This window comes from Prionailurus bengalensis, chromosome X (genome assembly GCF_016509475.1).
Source record: "Prionailurus bengalensis isolate Pbe53 chromosome X, Fcat_Pben_1.1_paternal_pri, whole genome shotgun sequence".
In the NCBI taxonomy this organism is placed as follows: domain Eukaryota; kingdom Metazoa; phylum Chordata; class Mammalia; order Carnivora; family Felidae; genus Prionailurus; species Prionailurus bengalensis.
In genome coordinates this window covers 127196472-127222461 of record NC_057361.1, presented here as the reverse complement: position 1 = coordinate 127222461, position 25990 = coordinate 127196472, and the positions used below count along the sequence as shown (strand labels likewise).

At 62.7% G+C, this 25990-nt stretch overlaps 1 protein-coding gene across 4 annotated transcripts; it reads left to right on the top strand.

The window, feature by feature from the left end:
* The first annotated feature begins 441 nt into the window (after positions 1 to 441).
* L1CAM (L1 cell adhesion molecule) lies at positions 442 to 24766 on the top strand. Of its 4 annotated transcripts, XM_043571457.1 has the most exons (29): positions 442 to 541; positions 10050 to 10240; positions 12962 to 12976; positions 13556 to 13661; positions 13906 to 14108; positions 15089 to 15211; positions 15318 to 15488; positions 15776 to 15887; positions 16023 to 16207; positions 16368 to 16499; positions 16628 to 16771; positions 17389 to 17500; positions 17622 to 17788; positions 17912 to 18068; positions 18247 to 18371; positions 18532 to 18642; positions 18919 to 19116; positions 19365 to 19435; positions 19638 to 19860; positions 20443 to 20558; positions 20783 to 20984; positions 21071 to 21193; positions 21294 to 21467; positions 21568 to 21687; positions 21777 to 21929; positions 22183 to 22317; positions 22659 to 22731; positions 22837 to 22848; positions 23402 to 24766. In XM_043571457.1, exons 2-29 carry the CDS (start codon positions 10165 to 10167, stop codon positions 23631 to 23633), a joined length of 3771 nt encoding a protein of 1256 aa, XP_043427392.1. In that variant the 5' UTR covers positions 442 to 541; positions 10050 to 10164; the 3' UTR covers positions 23634 to 24766. The 4 variants fall into 4 exon arrangements, with proteins under 4 accessions (XP_043427392.1, XP_043427394.1, XP_043427393.1 ...); XM_043571459.1 differs by lacking the exon at positions 12962 to 12976; XM_043571458.1 differs by lacking the exon at positions 22837 to 22848.
* Positions 24767 to 25990: the final 1224 nt, after the last annotated feature.

Sequence of the window (25990 nt, the reverse complement as noted above, 5' to 3'; positions counted from 1 at the left end):
CCGTCGCTCATCAGCGCCCTCGAGGGCCGGGAAAGGGCTGGGGGATGTTTCCCCAGCCGACTCCTCTCTCCACCGCCCAGCCCCGCGCCCCGGGGGCACCCCGACCCCGTGATCCCTGCCCCGAACCAACACTGCAGCGCGGGCGCCTGGATGCGGGGCACTCCCGGGCCAGGGACTTCGGGACTGCGGGCGCAGGTCCGGCGGGACCTGGCGGCGGGGGTCCCCCGGAGGTCCCGCGGGGGGCGGGGACCACAGGGGACTCCCAGCCCGCGCCGGGCTCGGCAGCCCGGCTCGGAAGCCGGGGTCCGCGGAGACGAGGGGCGAGGGCGCGGCGGGGCGGAGCGGGCGGCGGGGGAGGTGATCTCACTCCCTCCTCCCCCGCCTCCCCTGCGCTCCCCTCCCCCTCCCCTGCGCGCACGCCCGCCCCGCCCCGCCGCCGCTGCCGCCGCAGCATCGGCATCGCAGACGCGCTCCGGCAGCGGGTCCGAGGCCGGCGTGCGCGGAGGCTGGGCGGGCAGCCCGAGCGGCGGCCGCAGCGCAGGTAAGCCGGGCAGGCCTGCCCTCGCGCCCCGGCTGCGGCTGCGGCGTCCCCGGCCCCCCGTCCCAGCCCTGCCCGGCCGGGGTCGGGGGACGAGAGCTAGGAGCGCCGCACGGCCCTGCCCGCAGTTGCGGGCTGGGCGGCTGGAGCCCCACCCAGGCCGGGCACCGGGCTCCGGGCCCCACGGACGGGAGCCGGGCGGGGGAGGGAGGCCGGGGGCCGGAGCCCGACAGGTGAGCGGTACCTGGGCGACGCCCAAGATGCCGATCTGGAGAGGGACACCAAGCGGGGAGTCAGGCAGGGCCCGTGCGGGCAGGTGGGGGGCCCAAGTTGGCACGTCCCTACGGGTGTGTGCGCGTGTGTGAGAAAGGGAGCGCGGTGCGGGCCGAGCGACCCCCCATCGGCCGCCGTGGGGTGTGGCCCTGGGCGTGGCTGCCCCTCTTCCCCAGCCGACGGCTCTGTTTGGCTGAAAATCCCGTCGCCTGCGTGGTAGGGGCTGGCCTAGGCTGCCCCTGCCATGGGGGAGGGGTGAGGACGGGGCAGGGCGCTGCCTGGCCCTCCGCCCCGAGGCGGAGGGGTGGGGAAGGGGGGCTTTGTTCTCCTCCCTCTTCTTTCCAAACCCCAGCCTGGACTCCCCGGGGCTCCCCTGCGAAAGCCTGCCCCGGGACCGGGGTCTCCTCCTGCGGAGGCGCAGGGTGTGTCCGCGGCCTCAGTTTCCGCAGGCTCTTGTGGCTAAGAAAGGGCGCACCGTGTGAGGTCAGCCCGGGCACCAACAGATGGGCGGCTGTGCACAGGGGTGTAGAATGCGGGTCTGTGGGGGACAGGTGAGGGAGGGAGGGTCTCATTGGCTCGCGGCCAGGGATTCTGGAAAGCAAGGTGCCCATGGCGATGTCCCTGCCCACTGCGGGTCTTTTGCCAAGTCTTTCTATCTCGGTTCTGTTATGGGAGGGGCCTGCAATTCCTCCTCCCCCCTCCCTAGGGTCGATTTTGGGGATCTCTCCGTTGGCAGGGGTTGCAAAGAGCACCGTGGTGCAACCTGCCGCCCCCTACAGGGTATCTGGAGCCCGGCTCCTCACTGCCTGTCTGTCTTCGGGAGGCAGGCCCAGGGCCATCTGCCGGCCCGAGGAGTCGCAGGCCTGACACCCCCCTCCAAGTAGGTGCCCTGCTTCCAGTTAACTCCACCCAAAGGGCAGGGGCTTCTGGGCAACCCAGTGCCATCTCTGCTGACTCACGTGGCCCTGACAGTGAATAAGCCAGTCAGCCTTTCTTCCCACAAACTGCTGCCGAGCTTCGTGTTTCTTGTCCCTTACGGGGTGGCTGCGGCAGGGGCCCGTCGGGGCCTCTCTCTCCCGATCAGCTCCTTGCTGTGGGCGGCGGGACTCTGTCTGGCCCAGCCTCTCACCTGGCACTGCACCCATGAAGCACCCACACACGCACCCCTGGGCTCCCCAGCCTCCAGGGGCTCTTGGCTTTCTACGGCCACAAGGCAAGTTGGCATCGGGGCTGAGACCAGCGGCGCCCTCTGGCTCCTCCGTCGTTTCTGTTTGCTGCTTTCTCGTCCTTCTCTCCCTACTCACTTGTGTCTGTGTGTGCGCGACCCCAGAAGTAATGCATCTTACTGTGGTACGCTTGAAATATACAGAAAAGAACAAAAGAAATTAAGGAGCGCTGGTGATCTGATCACCGCTCAGCACACCCCGGCCTCAGTCTCTTTGCTTTGCTACGGGCCGCTCCCCAGAGGCTCCTCCCCCAGCCCCCCAGCCCCCTGCAGAGCACCGAGTGTGCGAGTGTGTGCACGGCGCGCGCCCCGAGGCGGCAGGGTCCCCTTCCTGCAGTGATGAGCTCCTCCCCGGCCGGGAGCTCCTCGGTGGCCGTGGTGTGGACGGTCATTTGCTGGGCAAGTGCCCACTTGGGCCAGGCTCCGTGCCACTGATGGAAAAACCGGTAACAAACCAGCCCAACACCATCTTTGTCCTCAGAGGGTACGAATTGCTTTTCTTTTTTCCTTTGTGACTATCTGAAGGAAAAGGGAAGCGAGGAGTGACGGAAGGCCTGGTCCAAGGTCTACTCCTGTGGGCAGGGGCATCGGACTGTTCTCCTGTTAAGCCTCTCTCTGCCGCTGGGGTGGGTGCCTTCCATGGCACCCACTTGGGCAGTGCCGGCTGGGGAGGCTGGAGGGAGCAGCCCCGTGTGCCATACTGCCACTCTCCAGCCCAGTGACTTGGGACCCTCGGTCCCTTCCCTGCTTTGAGTCTCAGCCCTCTTGGCTATCACATTCATCTCCAAGGTCCCTTTCAAGACCAACGTCTCTGGGGCCACTCTAAATGGCCGCAGCTGGAAAGCACGTCTCGGGGCCCTCTTCTGAGCAGTGAGGGCCACATGGCCTCGCGGAGAGGCCCAACCAGGCCGTGCCAGTCACGCATCAGTGCCAGGCCAGCCTCCAGGAGAGCCAGGGCAAAGGTGATGGCAGCTTTTGCCGGACCCCCTTCTTGGGCAAAAGATTGAACAGTTTGGGGGTGAGGGGGATGCGTTTCCAGGGCTGTCTGGGGGCCTGGGGAGGGGCATGCGCTGGGGGAGAATGGAGTAGAGATGGGGGTCCGGTGCAGACCTCTGCAGGAGCGAGGGGGGAGGTGACAGCCTGAGTGCAGTCCCAGGGGCCCTGCCCCACCCTGTGAGTCAGACAATGGGGGAGGCGGCGGGTCTGATCCCCCCTCTAGGGTCACAGGCTGGCAGCTGTCTTTGCCCTGCCCACTCCTGCCGTGATTGGGAAGCCCGGGCTTGGGTCCCTGGGTGGGGCCCGCTGGGATGGGCCCTCAGCAGGCCCTGCCCTCCAGTCTTCCACCCTCCTGCTTGCTCTGACTTGCCCCATTCTGGACGCCTCCCTTCTTCTGCCCTCCCCGCGCCCCCCCCTTGCGCTCTCCTTGCCAGCCACCCACCTCTCCAGGTCCCCCTCCCTCTCCCCACTCAGTTGAGTTTCGCTGTGGGGAGGGCACTACTCCCCTCCTTATCTCCCCCTTCCTCTGCCTGCCCCACCCCTCCCCTTCTGCCTATCTTCTCTCTCTGCTTCTCCCCTGCCCCACTCCCCATGGCCCTGAGCTTGGCCCCAGCTCTGAGCCTCAGCACGGGGGTGACTGCTCATGCCTTTGGGTTGGGCCCACACTGCCCATAGGGGCCTCATCTGACCTGAGGGGTGGACAGGAGGCGCCTGCTGGCCACCAGCCAGAGGACCGGGGGTCAGGCAGTTAGCAAGGCCAGCCTGCCTTCTCCCCAGATATCAACAGGATCTTTGTGGCTTCTTAAAGGCTATGGTCAGATGGTAGGGGGGAGGGGGGTCCCTCTGCAGGGGAAGGCTCTGGGCTGCTGGCCTTTCCAGAAGCTTTTCTTTGTCCAGTTCCCCCCACCCAGGGCCTCGGGAGCCCGCCTGGGCCCTCGTGTTCTCTCTAGGTCTTGAAGCTTCTGAGGGAGTGCCCAGCCACTGTCCTGCCTCTCAGCGGCTCATGCCAGCCTCTGTCCCTAAACCCACCGAGGACGGACGGCTTTGTCAGCCTTGGACTGGGTGGAGCAGGAGGCGGCAGCGTCCTGGGCTTTGTGCACTCAGCCAGGGGGGCCTTCTGAGCCTGTCCATCTTGATGTCAGTCTGATTGAGCTTGAAGGGAGGAGATGAGTTACCGGGAGCCCCTCCCTCAGCTCTCCCGTCTAGAGCCTTCGGAGCTAGGCCCATTGGGAGAGGGCAGCCAGGCTGGATGTTTGCATGGGGGCGATGTTGGGCATGGGCGTGTGCGTAGCTTCCGGTATTCCTCTTTGCATGTGTGGGGATCATCTATCTGGTTGCATGTGTGCATTTGTGTGTGTTCGTGAGAGAGCGTGGGCACACAGATCCTTCTGTGCCCGAATGGGTCCCCTCAGATGCCCCGTGGGCCTGTGTGGGGGAAGGGGCAGGACTGATGGCGGTGGCACAGAGGCTGGCATGCCCGATGCATGACGCCCATGATGTGGGGCTTCCCGCTGTGTGTGGGGGGGTGCCCTCTGACCCCTCCCCTGGCCTCCTGCGTTCATGCCTTAGGAATGCTGAGGCCCTGGGGACAACAGAGGCCCCATTGTCTACCCCAGGCTTCCTGGGCCCCCTCTGTTCTTTAGCCCTTTGGCAGTGGGGAGCCGCGAGGGGGCCGGAGGGGCCTGGCAGTCTCTGAGCCATTTTTAGGCGCCCCCACCCGCCCTTTTGGTCCAGGTGTCCCCGGACTGACGTATCTGAGCAGCACCTTCCCTGCACCGCCTGCCTGCTCTAGCGATAGGCCCCGCCAGCCCATAGCAATGAGAGATACGCTGTGCCCTCTAGCCTGGCCCCCGAAGCCCCCTCTAGTGCCAGGTTCATTTGTCAGGTGTGTATGGGGGGGTATTCTGGTCTTGTTTTCAGCCCACTTTCCAAAGTCGAAGGGGAGGCTTAGAGGGCATCGAGGGAGGCAGCTTTCGGGCTGTGGGCCTCAGTTTCCCCAACTGTGCATGGGAAACTTGGCTGTAGCACTGGCATTCTATGAGTCTTGGCCTCTGCTCTCCTGGGCCTCAGTTTCCCCTTCTGCACGCTGTCCCCAAGCTTAATAGAGAAAGGAATTTGCCTTCTCTTTGGGTGGTGTCCTTGAATGGTGGGTCGAGTAAAGCCCAAGGCCTAGGGATGAGATGGTCCCTGCTCTGTGCTGAGGCGTGATATGGGTCACATCCTACTTCCACGTGGCCTCCTCCCAAGATTTCCATCCCTGCCCCCCCCCATTTGCCTGCCATCTGCCTAGCAAATCAGCCCTTCCCTAGGGGACAGGACGGCTTGGAGGCCATCCTCGTCCAGGCCCCTGGCCCTCTGGGAACACACGTACACATGCCTTACACATGCCTGAGAGGCAAGCTGACCTCCCCCCTGCCAGAGTAGTCTTTGGTGGCTTTGGGAACCTCCACGCCATCTAGAACCTTACGCCTGGTGAACGTTAGTGCCAGCTCTGTGACCTTGGACACTGTGCTCTGGTTCTCTGAGCCTCAGTTCCCTAATCTGTAAAATTGGGGTAATGATAGGACCTCCTTCTCCGGGGTGATTTTAAGGATTCATTGGGCGATGTGTGTAAACGTGCTTGGAAGAGCCCTGGCGTGTGGTAAGTGGTATCCATGGATTTATTTAATAAAATGGGGCACCTGGCTGAGACACACACGTGAGGGGGTGGAGAAAAGCCGTTCTGGCCGCAGATGGTGAGATGCCCCCTTCCTTCCCCAGTGGAGACGGTCTGTTCTCACTGCTCTCCCATGAAGGGTTAACCTCTGTCCCACCCCTTCCTCATCCTTTAAGGAGAATGGTCCATTACAGGTGAGCTGCTGTTGCCTTGGAGACTGCAGCCTTGAGGGGGCTGTGGGCTCACTCTGGGGAGGGCCTTGGGAGGGGCGAGGTGGTGGGAACCACAGAGGACAAGGTGGCAGTCCTTTAGCACTTCCAGGCCCCAGATACCTGTGGGGGCTCCCACCCAGCAGCCTCCTTTATGTATTATCTAACCCATTAGGCTGCTGCAGGCAGACAGGCAGGCAGGCAGGCAGGCTTTCCTCTCCGCTGCCAGTGGAGGGAGTTGGGCTCCATCTCCATGGAAACCCGCCAGCCACAGCCTGGGGGGGGGAAGGCGAGGAGGAGCCTTAAAGGAACACAGTGCGTAGGGTGGAGGTGACACCCATACCCTCATATACGCACCGACGGGCTCAAAGACCCCCACCAGCCCTTCTGGCAGACAGCTCGGGCATGGATGCCCCCATGCGCTCACTCCCTGAGCCTCAAGGACGTGGACCCAGCACCCACACCCTGACCGTCTCACACACCTGGGGCACTGAGCCCCAGCTGAGCCCCCAGCCCTGCCCCTGGTGGGCCTGCCGGGCCATGGGAAGCTGCCATTCTCAACAGACATTGAGCTGGAGGGCCCTCTGGCTACGTGCCCCTGGAGGGACTCCATTTCTATCAGATGGGAGGGACACGGAGGACCCTACACAGGACCTGGGCACTCACTCACGCGGGACACCCTTGACGCGGGGCATCCTTGAATGTTCGTGAGGGGTGTGTGTGTGTGTGTGTGTGTGTATGGTCAAGGAGTCAGGGAGGAAAGCAGCCACCCCAGATCTCGGCTTCAACCCACGACCTTCCAAGTCCCCCTCAGTAAGAGGACAGGAGGCCAGAGGAGAAGACTCCCCAGGGGACCCAGGGACTGAGGGTGCAGCAAGGGGCGTGGCTCCTCTGCCGCCCTGAGCCCTGAGTGTCTGTGCAGGCTCCAGCGGACGGCAGTCTGCCTCGGTGCCTGCCACGCCCTTTCTTCTTGCCTGTGCGGTGCGGTGTGTCTGGGGGGATGGGTTCCCAGCTAGACCCACTCAGGATCAGCCTGCCTTTGTTGTGCATCGCCCCAGCACAAAGTGCGGGCATGCACACGGACACTCACGGTTGTGCCTGGAGACGTGTGGGCGCCTACCTCCAGCCGGGCGGCTGCTCACTCTGAGTGCTTCTCCCTTCCTGCTGTGGGGGTCCCCACCTCCTCCAGGAGGGCCAGCCAGCAGTGGCTCATTCATCTTGCCTCACAACTGTCTCCTAGCCCCAGTGCCACAAGTGGCCAGGGACCTGCTGCTCTGTCTCTGTTGTTGTGGGCTTTGTCTCTCTGGTCCTGGCTCAACAGCTTCTCTGCTGTTTGTCTCTCTGCCTGTCAGTACAGCCTGACCTCTAAGCCCAAGAAGCCCCCCTACTTGGGCCCGCCTCCCTCCTCCCTCCCAGTCCTTTGCCTGGCATGCCCCCCCCCCCCAGGGACAAGGACACTCAAGGAGGCACCACCACGTCTGTGCACATGTGCACACACGCACACCACTCACTCTTCTTGCTCTTTGGACCATTTCCCATCAGGTCTTTCTGTGGCCACCTCTCACCCTTTGTACTCCTTTTCTCTCGCCCTTTCCCCGATGCCGGTCTCTGTTGCTGGATTTCTCCGTCTTGGTTACCGTGGTGGTGGTCCAGCATCCTGTCTTTGTCTCCCATTCCCTGCCCTCCCTCCCCCAGCCCCTCTCCTCAGCCTCTCCTGCTCCCTCCTGCCTCTTTCTCACCCTGTCTGTCACCCTTCAGTCTTCCCCAGCCCATCCCCACCCCTCGCAGACGTGGCCTTGGCTCCATCTGTACACCAGCTTGTGGAACACTCTCGCCTTCCTTGCCCCTGGAGGTGCTGATGGGGGTTGGGGGGCCTGCTGAGCCGACAACCTGAGCTGCTGGCTCTGTAATTGCCTGAGGAATGATGAGAGATCAGAGACCCAGCAGCGGTGGGAGGGGAAGAGGCAGAGCCCCCTCCCAGCTGTCAGGGGCCTCAACCTTCTGGCTCCTGCCTGTCTGAGTTCCCCGGGAAGGCGGCAAGCTGGGTGGCAAATGCCAGGAGACTAAAAGAGGTTGGGTGTGAGACTGTGGGACATCGGGATGGGGCAGAGAATGGGGAGCCAGGGGCTCGGAAGTACTGCATTTTCCCTGCATATACATCCAGGGCATATATGCCGAACCCGATTCTGGGAGCCTAGATTTTGAGGACAAAGACGAGTTCCCATGACCGTGATCATCATTCCAGCAAAGGGAGCTCCCTGGCCTCCTCTGTGCAGGAAGGCCCTTCTTTGAGCTTCCCCTAGCTGGTTTCTCTCCCCTCCCCCCTTCTAAGACTAGAGTGCTCAGAGCTCCCAAGGTTGTCGTTTGATCGCCTGCCCTCTGATCTGAGTCTCCTACTGTTTCCTACAGGCCTTGAAGTGGAGGCCAAGGCCGCCTGGGGCCCACCCTGCTTGTCCGGGCTTTGTGGGGGAAGGTGGGAGCAGAACAGGTCTGCTGTTTGCTCCTTCCTTCTGGGCCCCAGCTCGGTTCTTGCAAGTTGGGAACTGGCCTCGCGTTCGCCACTTCCTGCCCTCTGAGTCCTTCTCTTGGCCTTCAGCCCATCCATGTTGACCTGTCCTGGTGCTTCTCCACCTCCCCCTCCAGCTGTTCACCACCATCCATTTCCCCTACTGAGTCCCCAGGCAGTCTATTGAACTCCCCACTCTTGTCGGGTCCCCTTACACTAAACCAATTTATGTCTCCTAGTCCCTTGCTGACAGAGTCTAGATGCCTTAGCATGGCATTCCAGGCCTCCCTCCCCTCCCCTTCAGCATTCTGGATGAGGCCTCGTCCCCCTTTGATAAGGTGTTGGCTGGGCACAATGAAGATGTCCAGTATGGTCTTGGAGAGTGCATCCAGACCCCAGCTCCAGCCTCCAAGCTCTCTGTCAACCAGCAACCTACTCTTACCCCACCTGCACTTTCTCTCCTTGCCTCTTTCTCACACCCCTTCCTGTTTGGAGTCAAAGACAGCTGTCTTCTTGGGAGTGTGTTTCCTCTTGTAGTCATGGCAGAGAATCCCCGCCCCCCCCCCCCCCGCTTCCCTGGGCCTCCGGTCTTCAGGGCTTCTTGCATGCAGGGAGAATGTGGGTACGGCTGGTGTCACTTGGGCTGGGGTGAACACATCTAGCAGTTGAGCCCTGAAGACTCAGAAAAAGACCCGGCCTGCCAGACACATGAGAGGTGACAGAAACACTGTCTCAGAGCTCCTCCTGACCCTGGCTTGGAGCATCTGGAAGGGGAGAGGCCACAGTCACCTCTATTGCCTCCCCCCCCCCCAGGGGCATGAGGGACAGCAGAGAGGTGTTCTTCTACTTCTCTTCCTCCTGCCACATCTTGAGGTCAGGCTTCCTTCCCCCTTCTTCCATGTCTTCAACCTGTTCTGTGAAATGCCACCCTCCCGGGCCCCTTTCCTCCCTTCCCAGTCCCCACTTCCCAAGACCTTCCTGTCCCCCACCAGCTTTGTAGGCCTGAACACCACCCAGAGATCAGTTGGCTCTGAAACCCACGGCAATGAGACAGACGAGAGTTCTTCTCTACATACATGTGCACTCATGCTTGTGTGCACACACAGAGATAGCAGACACGAGGATTCATCCCCCAGAGGTACAGACACACAAGAAGACACACACATGCTCTTGTGTGCACATGCAGCTATCTAGACCCATGCGTTGATTCTTGCAGACACACACCCCCTTTCCAGAAAAGACATATACAAATGTGCTCCTGCATGCACACGCACAGCCACGTAAATACTAATGTGTATATTTGGCTACATGCCCATCCACATCCACACTCATGCACAGAGTGGCCTGTGGCATGCCCAGGGGAGCTGATTGGGGCAACAAGTTGATGCTGAAGAGGCAGCTGGTGTGGAAGCACAGACGGAGAGGAGAAAGGGAATGAAAGGCAACCTGGAGGCCTAACCAGTGCTAAGACTTCTAGGTTTCTCCCTCCAAGGTGCGGGGGAGGGAGGGATGGGGGAGCTGGCCCACTGGGGGCGGGGCGGAGGGCGGGGCCAGGAGCCCGGGCTCGCCCAGATGTTAGTCACTAAAGTCGTCCGTTCTCTCCTCTCTCCTCCCCCACCCTTCCTTTCCCTCCTTCCCTCTCCCAGTGCCCCCACCCCTGGCTCCCGCCCCAAGCCGCCCACCAGCCCCCTTCCCTCCGGCCGGAGCCTGAGCCGAGCCCGGCCGGCTGTGCCGTGCCGAGCCGCCGGCGCCGCCGGGAAGATGGCCGTGTCGCTGCGGTACTTGTGGCCTCTCCTTCTGTGCAGCCCCTGCCTGCTCATCCAGATCCCCGAGGAATGTGAGTAGCTGGAGGGAGCCTTGACGCCTCCCTTCGCCGCCGCGCTGGGCTCCTCTTTTATCTTCTGCCTCCTCACCTTCTGCCGGCTCTGGACCCTCCCCTCTACTTTCCTGGGTACAGAGTGGACAGGAGGTACCCCGGACCTCTGGAGAGAAGGACAGGGTGGAAGACGCGGGGTGTGTCAGCACCACGGACAGGGGACCGGCGCGGGCGGGGGAGGGCGGTTTCAGGACCACGGACAGCGGGCTCGGCGCCGGAAGGGCCCCCTCGGTGCTCTCCCTTGGCCCGCTCTCTCCCACCCTCCCCCGGTGTTGTGGCGGGCGGGAGAACGGGGCCGGCCCCCAGTCCTGGGCTAGCTTGTGCAAAGGCCTGGATTCAAGTTTTGCCCTGTTTCTGACCTGAGTAACCTCATCTTCGGCCTCTGGTAACTCTGTGTGTGAACTGCCACAGGACAAGACACCTTACAAAGGCCCGGCAGTTTTGTAAATCCTGACGATTGGGTGGGGCTGAAGGGGTGAGACTGCTGGAGCTTTCCGTCCGTGGAGGGTCGTGGGTAGGTGTGCGGGTGTTAGGGAGTATGACTGGGGGCTTGTGACAAAACATGAGCATTTGTGTATGCTTGTGAGTTGCACAGACAGTATATTTGGTGTGTGTGGATGTGTGTGGTTGTGATCGACTAGGTGCGGCTATTGAGTGTGATTTTGATTTCCTACATGAATAAGTTTGTGAGTCGCTGTAACTGTTACTTGTTGGTCAGGTCTGTGAAGGTCTGCAGGTGTTTGTTAGCACTTGATTATAGTGGGTCGTGCGTGCATGTGAGCTGGGGCCGTCTGTGAGTACCCATTTGTGTGTGGAGTCTGTGTCACCGTGATGATGTGTTCTCCCCAGTGTGAGCAGGAAGTGTAAACACACTGCTGTGAGTGGCTGTTGGGCTTGTGTGAGGGGCATCTCGCAGGGCAGCAGCATTTGTGTATCTCGAGCCTGCTCCTTGGTGGCTCCAGTCCTTTCTCCCTCACCTTGCCACCTTTGTCTCTGAGCCCGGACCTGGGGGAGGCCAGTGTCCCTGAAAGATGGGCCGGGGGCTGGCGCTGGGGAGCACTGTCTATGCCAGGAATGGGGTAGGGGCTGAGGGAGGCGGGCTTGGAGGACACCTGGTGCTGGGGGGAGGCAGCCAAGGGTTTGGAGGAGGTGGAGAGGGACGGATGGGACAAAGGGTGGGGATGTCCCCTGGGATATGCACACGGAGGTACGTGCAGTCGTGCCTGTGCCGATTCCCTGTGGCAGATGGACATAGATGCACACGTGGGTAGACACAGACGAGCCACCTGTATCCAACCAGGCACAGATATACAGATGGAGCAGAGCCCCCGGAGAAGACACATAGGAGGCACACACACACACACACGCACACACACACAAGCGAGGGGTTTAGACACAAAGGAACAGAGTCATCCGTACACACAGAGGCAGGTGTACGGTACTGAACGGAGGCACACGCACGGCCTTCAGACGTACTCTGTCAAGACACACCCATATGCAAACACACTCACACACAAACGTCCTGCGTGCGGTACACTCCCGAGCATTCACATGTGTGCTTGGACTCACACACATGTGCTCGTCCTCCTTCCCCTCCGTCTCCTCTTGGTCGCTTTTCAGGCCTCACCCTGGGCACCCGCCTGGCCTGCCCTGCTGCCACAGCGACGGGGCCGTCTGGCCGGGTGTGTCCGTCTGTGGAGGGAGGGGCAGGGAGAGTTTGGAGAGAGAGAAGTGGGCCGCTCTGGGCACCCGGTGCCGCCCTGTAGGAACCTGCCCTCCAGCTAGAGCTGTCTCTCTCCCTGCCCCTGGGCCCCTTTGTCTCTTTCCCTGTCTTCCTCCACCCAGGCGACTTTCTCCATCCCGGTCACTGTCTCTTGCTCTAGACTGCCTGTACTGGCCCCTCCCCAGCCCCGGGCTCCCTCTGCAGTGTCCCCCGGGAGCCTCCTCCTCTCTCCAGGGGACCCGCGACTGAGGTCTTCTGCAGAGACAAAGCTTTCAGAGGCTGTGCACTCCTGCCTTCCCCCGTCCTGCCTCCCCGCCTCCTCTCCCCTCCTCACAGCCGCCCTGGCTGGTGCTGGGCCGAGTCCTGTGGCAGGGAAGCAGCAGCTCTGGCCTCAGCCCCGGGCAACTTGGTGGCCGCCCGTTGCCCGGGAGGAAGGAAGGGGAGAAAGAAAAGACTGGAGTCAGCCCTGCAGGCAATGGAAACTCGGATGCAACCAGGCCTTTGGGAGGGTTTCGCAGGGCTGGGGGGGAGAGCGGGGGCAGCCGGGCTCTGAAGGCTGGGCCTGGGTAATTGAAAACACTGAGCTGTGCTAATTGGATTAGGAGGGAAGTGGGCTGGAGCGGGGGAGGGTGCCCTGGATGCTGGGCTGCCTGCCTCCCCACCTTCTGGGGGGGAGGGGGGGTCAGTTCTGCGCCTCCACCCGTGGGATGCAAGCGTCTGTCCAGAGGGCATTCCTTGTTAAAGGCAGGAATTTCTCCCTGTGTGCTGGGGCCGCAGCCTAGCCCACCCCGAGACCGTCCTGTCCTTCTGGGCCTTGCTCTGCCCCACAACCCCAGCCTGGCCTGTGCCCCCCCATATGACACCACCCGTAGCCCCCTTTCCCTCCATCCCCTTCCCCAGGGGGTCTGCAAGTGTCAGCATTTCTCTCCGCTCTCTCCCTTGCTGCCCGGACTTCTTAGATGAAGGATACCGTGGTAAGTCGGGGGAGGGGGGGGAGTGTTTCCCAGGCCCGGGGCGGGAGGGGCGGGGAAGAGGGGTGCCAGCGAGTCCCCCTGCCACACATGCTCCACTTCTGTGAGCCCTGTGCCCTGTGCGGGTCGCTGCCTTTTCCGGCTCTTGGGTCCTCGTCCCGCTGTCTCACCCATGGGCCATCTTTGTTCTGTCTCTGCCCTGGCCTGGGTTTTCTTGTACCCTCTCCTGCTTCTTGTCGCCACTGCGTCCTCTCTGCTCCCTCTGTCCCCGTGACTTCCTGGTTTCTGTCTCTGGCTTCATCTCTCCCTCAGATGTCTTTCTTTGTACTTTTTGTGGCTGTCCTCTCTGTTCTGTCCCTTTCTACCTTTGTGCCATGTCCCTTTCTCTCCCTCTTTTCATGGCCCACCCGCCTGTGGCCCAGCCGGGTTGTTTCCAGCTCGTTCTTCCTTGCCCCCCCACCTCCGCGGCCTTGGGGCCTCTGAGGGTTTCAGACCGTGCCTTCCCTCCCAGTGGGACGGGGGTCGAGGCCGTGAAGCCAGCCAGACCCCATCCTCACCACCTCTTCCCTATCCTGTCCCCAGTGATGGAACCACCTGTCATCACCGAACAGTCTCCACGGCGCCTGGTTGTCTTCCCCACAGACGACATCAGCCTCAAGTGCGAGGCCAGCGGCAGACCTGAAGTGCAGTGAGTGACCATCACCTTCTAAGCCCCGTTGTTCACTGCTGACCTCAGCTTCTAGTCCTCTTGCCTCCCAGGGCCGCCCAGCTTCTGCGCCCGGATGCCCCGGATCTCTCTCGTGTCCCCTGGTCCTTGCCCTGCACGGCCCGTCCCCGGGGCCCCTGGCTGCTCGCACCGTGGCCTCCAGCCTGTGCCAGCCCCTGTCCTGGGTTCCAGGGCCTTCGGCCTCTGAGCCCTTTTCTGCCCACAGGTTCCGCTGGACTCGGGACGGCGTCCACTTCAAACCCAAGGAGGAAGCGGGTGTGACCGTGCACCAGGCTCCCCATTCCGGCTCCTTCACCATCGCGGGCAACAACAGCAACTTCGCCCAGAGGTTCCAGGGCACCTACCGCTGCTTTGCCAGCAATAAGCTGGGCACCGCCATGTCTCACGAGATCCAGCTCATGGCTGAGGGTGCGAGGCACCGCAGGGGCCTGGGAGGGCCTGGGGGTACACGAGAGGGTCTCCGAACAGGTCTCAGGGAGCGTGTGTGGGGGTCCGGGCCGGGGGTGGCCACGCGCCCCCAGCTGCCGGTTTAGTGGGCGGAAGACACCGGCTGCTCCGCCGGCCGCCCGCCGCCTTCCCCCTTCACTCCCTCGCAGGGTCCTCCTGCTTCTTTGCTTTGTCCCTTTCCGCGCTGCCTTCCTGGTCCCCTCCGTCTCCCCTTCCCTGGTTTCTGCCTCTGGGCTTTGCCCCACCTCGGCCTTGCTGACCTGCCTCGCTCTCCCTCGGGCCTGCTCTGCCTCCGTGTGACCCACTGCCCCCTCCGTGCCTCCGCGGCCCCATCTCCTGCCCCACCCTGGGCCGTCTCTCTCCGCTGCACCCGTCACTCTGTGGCCTCTCTCCTCTGCTCTCCCCTCCTCCCTCCACCTCCGACCCGGCCCCAACGTCTCCCTCCTTTCTGCCCGCCAGCCAGCTCCATCGTTATCTGTGTCACCCTGTCCCTGGGGTTTTCCCTCTGCATTCCGTCCTCCCTGAGCTTTCTGCCTCCTGAGCATGCTCCTCTCTCCTCTCCACCCCGCGGGTTACCTTGGGAACTGTTGCCATGGTTTCTGTGTCAGGATGATGGAAGGGTCTGTGACTCCCACATCCTTCCGCAGCTCCCCTCCCCCACCGCTGCACCGCAGCCTCCCCCCCGCCCCCCAACCATCTTAGGCCTCTGGGTGGGAGCTAAGCATTGTGAAGGGTTGGCCCCTCACAGCCATCTGGTCCTCTGTGTGTGGCATGGGGAGCCCGGAAAGGACCCCGAGTCTCTGCCTCCCACCGTGTGAACTTCCTCGCCACCTGGCCCTCTCACCCTCTTGGCCGTCCCTCCTCCTTTCCACTGCCCTGCCCTGCCTTGACCGGGAGGAGAGTTGGGCCCCACAGTGCCAGCCTCTCTCTGTCCCTTCTAGGTGCCCCCAAGTGGCCGAAGGAGACGGTGAAACCTGTGGAGGTGGAGGAAGGGGAATCGGTGATTTTGCCCTGCCACCCGCCGCCCAGCGCAGAGCCGCTCCGGATCTACTGGATGAATAGCAGTGGGTGCCCACAAGCAGCTGCTGCCTGGGGTGGAGGTGTCAGTGGGTACAGCTTCCCGGACGGGGGCCTGACCTTCGCCTCCTTGCCCCCCACCTGCCCCCACAGAGATTTTGCACATCAAACAGGATGAGCGGGTGACGATGGGCCAGAACGGCAATCTCTACTTTGCCAACGTGCTTACGTCGGACAACCACTCGGACTACATCTGCCACGCCCACTTCCCTGGCACCCGGACCATCATCCAGAAGGAGCCCATTGACCTCCGGGTCAAGGCCAGTGAGTCCCTAAGACTCTGATACACCCTCCTCCTCACCTGCTGTCTCACGCTCTGGCACGGCCCATCCCAAAGATCAGGCGACCTTGGTCTTCCTCCAGGATGGCTTGGCTCCCGCTTCGCCTCTGTTCGAACCCCTTCCCAGGAGGCGAGAACAGAGAAGGGGCCCTCCCTTTAACAGAGGAGGAAACAGAGGCCCTAGGGCCTCACAGGGGCATCCACCTGGCCTGGTAACTCTGTGGGTGGAGGGTGGGGTGGGCCGTGCCACCCACCCCTTTTCTCCTCCCAGCCAACAGCATGATCGACAGGAAGCCACGCCTACTCTTCCCCACCAACTCCAGCAGCCACCTGGTGGCCTTGCAGGGGCAGCCGTTGGTCCTGGAGTGCATCGCTGAGGGCTTGTGAGTCTGGGTGCCCCGGGTGGGGGTGGGCAGGCACAAACGGACCTCTGTCACGGGCCGGGGCTGAGCAGGCTCGCGCTCTCTCTTCCACTGTGCTCCCCTCCCTCGGCCTCCCTCCACTGTGGCCCTGGACAGCCCCACACCCACCATCAAGTGGCTGCGCCCAAGTGGCCCCATGCCGGCCGACCGAGTCACCTACCAGAACCACAACAAGACCCTGCAGCTGCTGAACGTGGTGGAGGAGGACGACGGCGAGTATCGGTGCCTGGCCGAGAACTCGCTGGGCAGCGACCGGCACACCTACTATGTCACTGTGGAGGGTATGGTGCCTCTCCTGGGTCGCGCGGCCTCCCAGGAGCGACCTCCAGGGACGGCAGTGTGCAGTGCCCACTGTCACAGGGGGTGGGCTGGGTCTGGGTCTGGGGCCAGAGCTGGCCGCCGGCCGCCCCTGCTCAGGGCAGCTCGCCACCTCTCTCGCAGCTGCCCCCTACTGGCTACACAAGCCCCAGAGCCATTTGTATGGGCCTGGAGAGACTGCCCGCCTGGATTGCCAAGTGCAAGGGAGGCCCCAGCCCGAGGTCACCTGGAGAATCAATGGCATTCCCGTGGAGGGTGAGCGGGGCCTCGAACAGGGGCAGGGAGCTTGGGGGGCCCCGGGGAGGAAGGGGAGGGTGACGAGGAGCCTCGCTGTGCCTCACTGCTCCGCCCTGGGCCTCGGGGCCCGCCTGCTGCTCACGCAGAGCTGGCCAAGGACCAGAAGTACCGCATCCAGCGTGGAGCATTGATCCTGAGCAACATGCAGCCCAGCGACACGATGGTGACCCAGTGTGAGGCCCGAAACCGGCACGGGCTGCTGCTGGCCAATGCCTACATCTATGTCGTTCGTGAGTAACCCACCTGTCCCCGCAGTCCACCAGGCAAGGCCACCAGACTGACTCGGCCAGCAGCTGCTTTTCTCCTCGCTGGGGCCCTCCACCCCATATCTCGCCCACCCCCATCAATAGCGGTGGCTTGGGGCGGCCGGGGGGACTGGGGCGGGGCTGGGAGGGGGGAGTGCTGTGGAGGAAGGGTGGGGTCTTGCCACCATTTACAGATGAAAAAGCAGTTTTAGAGAGTGCTCTGGCCCACCGCGTGTCACTGAGCAGGTGTCACTGAGCGGAGGCTCACCCTGGCCAGGATGTGCCCGAGGCCAGCCTGGTGGCTCCTCTCCCGGAGCCTCCGGGAAGACAAAGGTGGGCCAGGAAGGCTTTCAGGAAGAGGTCGACTGTCAGTGGGGCTCAAGTAATTGGTAAAACTTGGATGCTTGGGATGGGAGGTGCCTCTGAGGCACGCTGGAAGGCAGAGGCTCAGTCTGGCAGGGGTGGGAGTAGGGTGCAGGGAAGCACCCAAGGGCCCTCTTGGGAGAGGTTGCCCTGCGGAACCCCGCGCCTGCCCTGGATGCTCACGGGCCCTCGCCCCACCCTGAGTCCTGCCCCGTCCCCTGTAACTACTTCTCCCCCAGAGCTTCCGGCCAAGATCCTGACCCCAGACAACGAGACATACATGGTGGTGGAGGGCAGCACCGCCTATCTCCTGTGCAAGGCCTTTGGAGCCCCTGTGCCCAGCGTCCAGTGGTGAGTGACCCTCCCAGAAGGGGGCGCCTCTAAGCCATATTCTGGCCCAGGGAGCTGGGGAGGGCGGGGAGTCCAGCCCAGCCCGGTGGGGTCTGAGCCAGGCCTGCTCTGCTCACACTAGGCTAGACAAGGAAGGGAAGACCGTGCTACAGGATGAACGCTTCTTCCCCTACACCAACGGGACCCTGGGCATCCGGGACCTCCAGACCAACGACACTGGCCACTACTTCTGCCAGGCTGCCAACGACCAAAACAATGTGACCATTGTGGCTAACCTGCAGGTCAAAGGTCAGATGATACCCCCTCCCCCCCCTTGCCCCCGACTGATGTGATCAACAGCTCCTCCAGGAGGGAGGGTTATGGTCTCTGGAGGACACTAGACTGACCCTCCCTTTCCATCATTGCCCCCAGATGCCACTCAGATCACACAGGGGCCGCAGAGTGCCATCGAGAAGAAAGGCTCAAAAGTGACATTCACGTGCCAGGCCTCCTTTGACCCCTCCCTGCAGCACAGCATCACCTGGCGAGGGGACGGTCGAAACCTGCAGGAGTCTGGGGACGATGACAAGTGCGGGCCCAGCCCCAACCCGGGCCTGGTGGAAGGGGGCAGAGTGGGGAGGGCAGGATGTCCAGACCTCTTGGCCTCATCCGTTGGGAAGCACCCCTGCTTTGAGCAGGAAGGTTCTGGCAAGAGGGGGAGGGGGGCAGCAGAACAAAAGGACAAGCACGTGCCCTCTCCCCACCAGGTACTTCATAGAGGACGGGCTCCTGGTCATCCACAGCCTGGACTACAGTGACCAGGGCAACTATAGCTGCGTGGCTGGCACTGAGCTGGACATAGTGGAGAGCAGGGCCGAGCTCCTGGTGGTGGGTGAGTCCTAGGATAGTGTCGGGCTCCCGACCTACAGGCGTCGGGGGCACGGGCCTCCGGGCACAAGAGCCCGGGGTCACGTTGCAGGGCCTTCTCAAGCTGGGGAGGGGGGTGGCCAGCTGGCGTATGGGCCAGAGAACCCACCCTCCGTGGCCCTCAGGGAGCCCCGGGCCGGTGCCTCAGCTGGAGCTGTCTGACCGCCACCTGCTGAAGCAGAGCCAGGTGCGCCTGTCTTGGAGACCCGCCGAGGACCACAACGCCCCCATTGAGAGTAAGAGGCCTGAGCGTGGCGCCACCCACCTCCCCGCGGCCACCCCGGGTAGCCTGCCCTCCTTGCGGGACCTCCGTCCTCCCGGGCCCAAAGCTCCAGGACCGCCCACCCCACGGGGCAAGCACCTGGGTTTGGGGCTCACAGTTCCTCCTGGAACTCTGAGAATGCCTGTTGCCTTGGGCGCTCCCTCCCCTCCTCAGGGAGACCCGGACTTACAGCCCCATGTAGCCCTCCCCTCTATGCCACACGCCTAATTGCCGGCTCGCTTCTTGTCAGAGTATGACATTGAATTTGAGGACAAGGAGATGGCGCCTGAGAAATGGTATAGTCTGGGCAAGGTGCCCGGGAACCAGACCTCCACCACCCTCAAGCTGTCGCCCTATGTCCACTACACCTTTAGAGTTACTGCCATCAACAAGTATGGCTCTGGAGAGCCCAGCCCGGCCTCTGAGACCGTGGTCACGCCTGAGGCAGGTGAGCCACCTGGGAGGGGCGCCTCCAACTCCAGGGCCCCTGGGCTCCTGCAAGGAAGGCCTAGAGAGGTGACTGTGCCCAAGCCCCTGTGCTTCTAGGTTTCCAGTGCGAGGTGGGAGGCAGGGTTCCCCCAGAACTGCTGGCTCCCGGCTCCCAGGGCCGGAAAGGGCTGTTCCTTCCTTGGTCCTTGGCCTTCGCAGCCTCGGCAGGAGCCCATGGCTTTGATGTATTAACACATTACTTTCCAGCCCCAGAGAAGAACCCTGTGGACGTGAAGGGGGAAGGGAATGAGACCAGCAACATGGTCATCACTTGGAAGGTGAGGGCGCCCCTCCTCCCCCTCGGGCTGAGCGTGGCCCGGGGCATCAGGCCAGGACCAGGTGTTGGCCGTGACCCCTGGCTGTGCTGAGGACCAGAGGATGACGGGACATGAGGCTGGGCTCATGGCTGGGCTCGGGAGGGGGTCAAAGGAGGCGAGTGCTCTTGGCCCACCAGCTCCTCTGGTGCTCCTCCTCCTCCAGCCGCTTAGGTGGATGGACTGGAACGCCCCCCAGGTTCAGTACCGCGTCCAGTGGCGCCCCCAGGGGACGCGGGGTGCCTGGCAGGAGCAGATCGTGAGCGACCCCTTCCTGGTTGTGTCCAACACGTCCACCTTTGTGCCTTATGAGATCAAGGTCCAGGCTGTCAACAGCCAGGGCAAAGGCCCTGAGCCCCAGATTACCATTGGCTACTCTGGGGAAGACTGTGAGTATTGGGCTGGCCCCGCCCATGGCGGGGTGGGTATTGGGCTGGCCCCGCCCATGGGGGGTGGAGCCCCGAATGCGCACAGATGGCCCACACTCCTCCCTCCACGCCGGGGCTCTCCATAGAGCATATCCTAGGAGTAAGGACGTTTTTTTCCATAACCAAAGTGCCATCCTGACAGCACATTTAGTGTTGATTTACCACTGTACTTACCTAGTTGGCAGCCGATATTCCAATTGTATCAATTAGTGCTGTCTTTTCCCCCCGGTCCGGGGTCCAGTCCCAGATCCCCCATCAAGTCTGGTTGTCCTGCTTCTTTCTTTTCCCTGCATCTGGAACATTACGAGATGTTAGTTTTGATCACCTGGTCAAGATCCTTCCTGGTTACTCCTTTGTGTACTATTTTTGCCCTTGCAACCGACAAACAGTATGCAAGGAGAGACCCTGGCACTGTGCACACACCGTGCTCATCAAACGGCCCGCCCCCCACGTAGCATCCAAATCTATCTCCCTTCTGTGGGAGGGTTCTGGGCTGGCCTCCGGAGGCCACAGGCCCTCATCCATGCCACCGGCTGTTTCCAGACCCCGAGGCAAGCCCCGAGCTGGAAGGCATCAAGATCCTTAACTCGAGTGCCGTGCTGGTCAGATGGTGGCCCGTGGACCCAGCCCAGGTCAAGGGCCACCTTCGGGGATACAATGTAAGGGTTCGAGGCGTGGGGGCAAGGGGATTCCCAGGGTGAGGTGCGAGGCCACCGGGAGTGGCAGGCTTTGGGGCGGGCCTCTGCCACCTGCTGTCCTAGAGTCATCAGGGTAGGAGGAAAGGTTCTCCATTCAGGGCAGTGGGAAGCCTGCGCCGGAGCGGGGAGGGGGTCTGCCCTGCTGGACACCTTCCGTCCCTACGGGGCCTCCCGTCCACCTGCAGGTGACGTACTGGTGGGAGGGCAGTCAGAGGAAGCACAGCAAGAGGCATGTCCACAAAGGGCACGTGGTGGTGCCCGCCAACACCACCAGCGCCGTCCTGGGAGGCCTGCGGCCCTACAGCTCCTATCATCTGGAGGTGCAGGCCTTTAACGGCCGAGGACTGGGGCCTGCCAGCGAGATGACCTTCAGCACCCCAGAAGGAGGTGAGCTTTGCACCCCACGGCCCTGTCCCCGCCGCCCCCCCAGGGCTGGCCGGGCAAGGACCTGCCACCGTGTCTGTGCTTTGCAGTGCCCGGCCACCCTGAGGCATTGCACGTGGAGTGCCAGTCGGACACCAGCCTGCTGCTGCACTGGCAGCCCCCGCTCAGCCACAACGGCGTGCTCACTGGCTACGTGCTCTCTTACCACCCGTGTACGTGCGTCGTCCCGGCCGGGCTCGGCCGACAAGTAGAGGGCGGCTGGGGGGTGGGCGGAGCTGGAGGTCACGGCCAACTCCCAGTCTGTCCTCGCAGTGGATGATGGGGACAAGGAGCAGCTGTCCTTTGACCTTCCGGACCCTGAGCTGCGGATGCACAACCTGACCAACCTTAGCCCGCACCTGCGGTACCGTTTCCAGCTGCAAGCCACCACGAAAGAGGGCCCTGGAGAGGCCATCGTGCGGGAAGGAGGCACCATGGCCTTATCTGGTGAGCTGGAGGGGGCTGAGAAGGCCCCACCGGACAGCCAGGCCCAGGATGACCAGCCTTGGGCTGCCTCAAGGTCCCACAACGCCCTCTTGCTCCCCAGGGACCCCGGATTTTGGCAACATCTCAGCCATGGCTGGCGAGAATTACAGCGTGGTCTCCTGGGTCCCCAAGGAGGGCCAGTGCAACTTTGGGTTCCAGATCTGGTTCAAAGCCCTGGGAGGTGAGCGCAAAAGGCCCCCCGGGGGCGGTGTGGAACCAGGGCGCCGCACGGCACTCCTGCTCACCTCTGCTGCCCTGTCGCCCCTGCAGACGAGAAGACGGGCCCTCATCTGCCACCGCAGTATGTCAGCTACAACCAGAGCTCCTACACGCAGTGGGACCTGCAGCCCGACACAGACTATGAGATCCACCTGCTCAAGGAGAGGGTGCTCCTAAAGATGGCCGTGAAGACCAATGGCACCGGTGACGCGTCCCTCCGCCCTGGCCCCATGCCGCGCCCCCACTCCTCCTCCCGGAATCTCCGTGCCCCCTGTCCCCCCTCCCCCCCGAGGGCCTCCCCAACCAGCCAGCTTCAAGCATGCTTCGGTCCCCTCCCGCCCCTGTGGTTTTTGCCGGCCTGGTCCTCCCCCAGCCCCGGCCAGTTCCCGACACAGAGGGGCTGGGAGTGGGTGTCTCACCTGGGGCCGGGTTCCGTGTCTTCCCGATCTGCCCGCAGGCCGCGTGAGACTCCCTCCCGCTGGCTTCGCCACCGAGGGCTGGTTCATCGGCTTCATCAGCGCCATCATCCTCTTGGTCCTCGTCTTGCTCATCCTCTGCTTCATCAAGCGCAGCAAGGGTGGCAAATACTCAGGTAAGCCCCGGCCTGGGGCTCAGGTGAGGGCGGTAGAGCGGGTACATGACCCCCACCCCCGGTCCCCAAGCCTCCGGCAGGACGGCATGGGCATGTCGGGGGCAGGCGGGGGGCCCAGAGGGAGCTTCTGCGCAGACCAGCAGCAAACGGCAGCCAGGCCCACGTCGGGTGAGTGGTCCACGTCGAAGACTTCCTGGCTTCTGAGCGCTGCCGAGAGAGTCCCCGGGGCCCTCGGAGCACAGGGGGCAAGCCTCGCCCGTGTCCCCAAGCCGGGGATGGGGCCTGATGTCCGGGGTCCGGCGGGGGTGGGAGGGATAGCCGGGCCTTCTCTGTGTCTCCAGTGAAGGATAAGGAGGACACCCAGGTGGACTCCGAGGCCCGGCCGATGAAGGACGAGACCTTCGGCGAGTACAGGTGAGCTGGGGGTAAGAGCAGGTGCTGGCCAGCCGCCCAGCACTGCTCTCGCCCTTATATCTGACCCTGTCTCTCTCTCTTCTCTGTGCCGCTGGGTGATGTCAGGTCCCTGGAGAGGTAAGACAGGGGCGGTGGGAAGACACTGTCAGAGCCTGATAGCAGGGGCCCTCCTGCGGACCGTGTGCCTGGGAGTGCCATCGGCCCCCGCTTGCCGGGGCTCCCCACGCCCCCAGCCCTCTGGCCCCGCAGCTCCCTGTTTTTGGGAGAAGCCAACATGCCCCAGTTCGTCCCCATGCTGACGCTCAGTTTCTGGGCCTACCTGTCACCTCCCTGGCTTCCCCCCTCTGGGCTGTGGAAGGGCTGCCAGCTGGACTGGCGCCCCCGTCCGGCTCACCTACAGGCCGAGCGCCCGCTTGTTTCCTCGCGTCCCCCAGCATCCTGGGCAGGCCTGGGCCTTGCCCCTCTGGCTCTGTGCGTGTCACCTGCCCCCCCACCCCCACCCCGACCCCCGGTATGTGTCAAGGATGAGGACCCTTGCCCCAGTGCATTCAGAGCGCATGGAAGGCAGGTGGACCCTGGGCCAGGCCTCCTCCCTTGGGCTAGCACCTGCCGTCTCCTGCCGGGCTCTAGCGGGCAGCCTCCCACTCTTGCCTGCCCTCTGCCCCCACAGTGACAATGAGGAGAAGGCCTTTGGCAGCAGCCAGCCATCCCTCAATGGAGACATCAAGCCCCTGGGCAGTGATGACAGCTTGGCCGACTACGGGGGCAGCGTGGACGTCCAGTTCAATGAGGATGGCTCCTTCATCGGCCAGTACAGCGGCAAGAAGGAGAAGGAAGCCGCGGGAGGCAATGACAGCTCGGGGGCCGCCTCCCCCATCAACCCTGCTGGGACCCTAGAGTAGCAGGTTCCAGCCAGGCAAGGCCAGGCAGGGCGGAGCCTGGGGCTGGGCCACACGGGAGTCAGAGGCCAAGGCTCCCAAGCCCGACACCTGTGCTGACCTTGGGACGGAGGCTCCTTCCACTCTCTACCAGGCCTCGGCCCCCCGCTCTGGCCTTGGGCCTGTGGGAGGCTTGAAGTTGGGGGCAGAGGAGAGGAACTCACTGCCTTTGATCCCCCTCTGACTACCCGGTCCCCACTTTATTGCCAAAACCCAGCCACACCCCTTCTTGGGGCACACACCGCTTTGTTCCAGCCCAGGGGCCAGTCACCCACACATCGGGAGCCTTCAGGTGCTGCCTCATCAGCCTTTGGGCAGAGAGAGGCCGTGGCTGGTCAGAGAGGAAGTAGGGCTGGCCGCTCTTCACACAGCCTGGCTGGGACCGGGGACAGAACTCGGCGTCCCCACCATCTGCTCCAACCAGGATGGGAGCTGGGCAAGCTGGCCACGGGTGCAGAGGAGGCCATCTGGAGAGCCCAGAGTCCCCACCTGCCAGTGTCACTCTCATCGGCACCTTCCTCCCACTGCCCACCCTGCCCTACGGCCGGCTTCCAGGAGTTCTATACACACGCTGCCTTCGGTGCCCACCAGACAGCATCCAAGTGGCCTCTGTCACTGCCAGGGTGTGGGGCAGGCACACACACCCCCCCCACTGCCCCTGCCACCGCCTGCAGCCCAGAACCCTTTAGCCACCCCGCCCAGCCCCTGTCTGAGTAGTTCCCGTGCTCAGCTTCCCCCGCCCCTCAACCTTGGGAATGTAAATACACCGTGACTTTGAAAGTTTGTGCCCTTGCCTTCCCCCATATGCCACTAGTGTGTAGGCAGATGTCTGAGTCTCTAGGTGGTTTCTAGGTTTTATAGCAATTAGCTTTGATGATCCCATCCTAGGAAAAATAAAAACAGACAAAAAAAAAAAGGAAAAAGGAAAGATTGGTTCTCCCAGCTCTGCTGTGCTCCTGCCTGGCAGGCAAGGTGTCCCTCTATGCCTTTGCTTGGTCTGTTGATGAGCCCTTTACAAAAAACAAAAGAAATATATATATATGTACATAAATATCAGAATTATGACAGGCAAATAAAAACCTGCACATGAAGATAAACTGTTGTCCTTTCACTGAGCACGACGCCCCCCGGCCGTGTCCCACACCGACCAGTAGGTGCCAGAGCCAAGCAGGGCAGCCGGGACCACCTGCCGGCCCATTCCCGGCCTCTACCCCGCCAGGCCCTGCCCCACACCCCTGTGAGCACCCGCCCGGCTCCCTGCCGCAGTGCCAGCGCCCAGTAAAACACGCTTTATTTATGTTTTTAATGTTTATTAATTTTTGAGAGACAGAGCATGCGTGGGGAAGGGGCAGTGAGAGAGGGAGACCGAATCCGAAGCAGGTCCGGGCTGTGAGCTGTCGGCACAGAGTGCCGATGCAGGGCTCGAACTTGCGAACGGTGAGATCATGACCTGAGCCAAAGTCGAGGCTTAACCGACTGAACCCCCCCCACCCCTCCCCAGGCGTCCCTAGTAAAACACACTTTAAATGAAGGCGAGCCTTCAGTGGGCCCGCGGGCGTGGCCAGCCTGCTTTGGGAATTTCTGAGTCCGTCTGCCCTTCACCGCCACCCCCACCCCCACCCCGGGCTCTCCACGGTGAACTCTTGCCTGCCTCACATCTCAGTAGCAGCCTTTGTTTCATGTGTAACCGAGCACAGAAAGCATCAGAATTTCTCCCCCAAATTCCCGGCTTTCCACGGCCGAGTCAGTCCCCCAAGGCCTGGACCCAAACCCTTTGATCTCCCGGCCCCGTGGGTGAGGTGCAGTTCGCTGAGGTCATTCCCTGCGCCTGGGCACCGGGTCCCACCCTCCGTGCCCCACTCGGGGATTGCTCCCTTTTCTGCATCTCTGATTTTTCTGTCTCTGTTGACCAGTCCCGGGAGCAGACCAATGGTGCCGTAATAGCTTCCATCAGTAACAACACCCCGCGGTTCTTGCCCCGTTTCTCTGCTTCTCTTGACTCTACACTCATCGTCCCGCCTAATCTCCAAGGGTAGCAATCGGGTTCTGTTTCTCGTCCCCAGTGTCTGTGCTTATTTTTACATAACAATAGAATTGTGCTCAGCTCAAGGTACATCCTCCCCCCCCCTTTTGTGAGTAGGTGGGGCAGTGGAACGTGGGTGCGTGGGTAATCTCGAGGCTGGGCCCCCTGCCCCACTCCAGCTCCTCGCTGGGACACGAACGCCACAGTGGCCTGGGGGGGGGGGGGGGTGCATGCTACACCGATGAAGGGAAGCTATCGGGCTCTGGGGGATAAAAGGAGCCTCGGGTCCTGACGATGT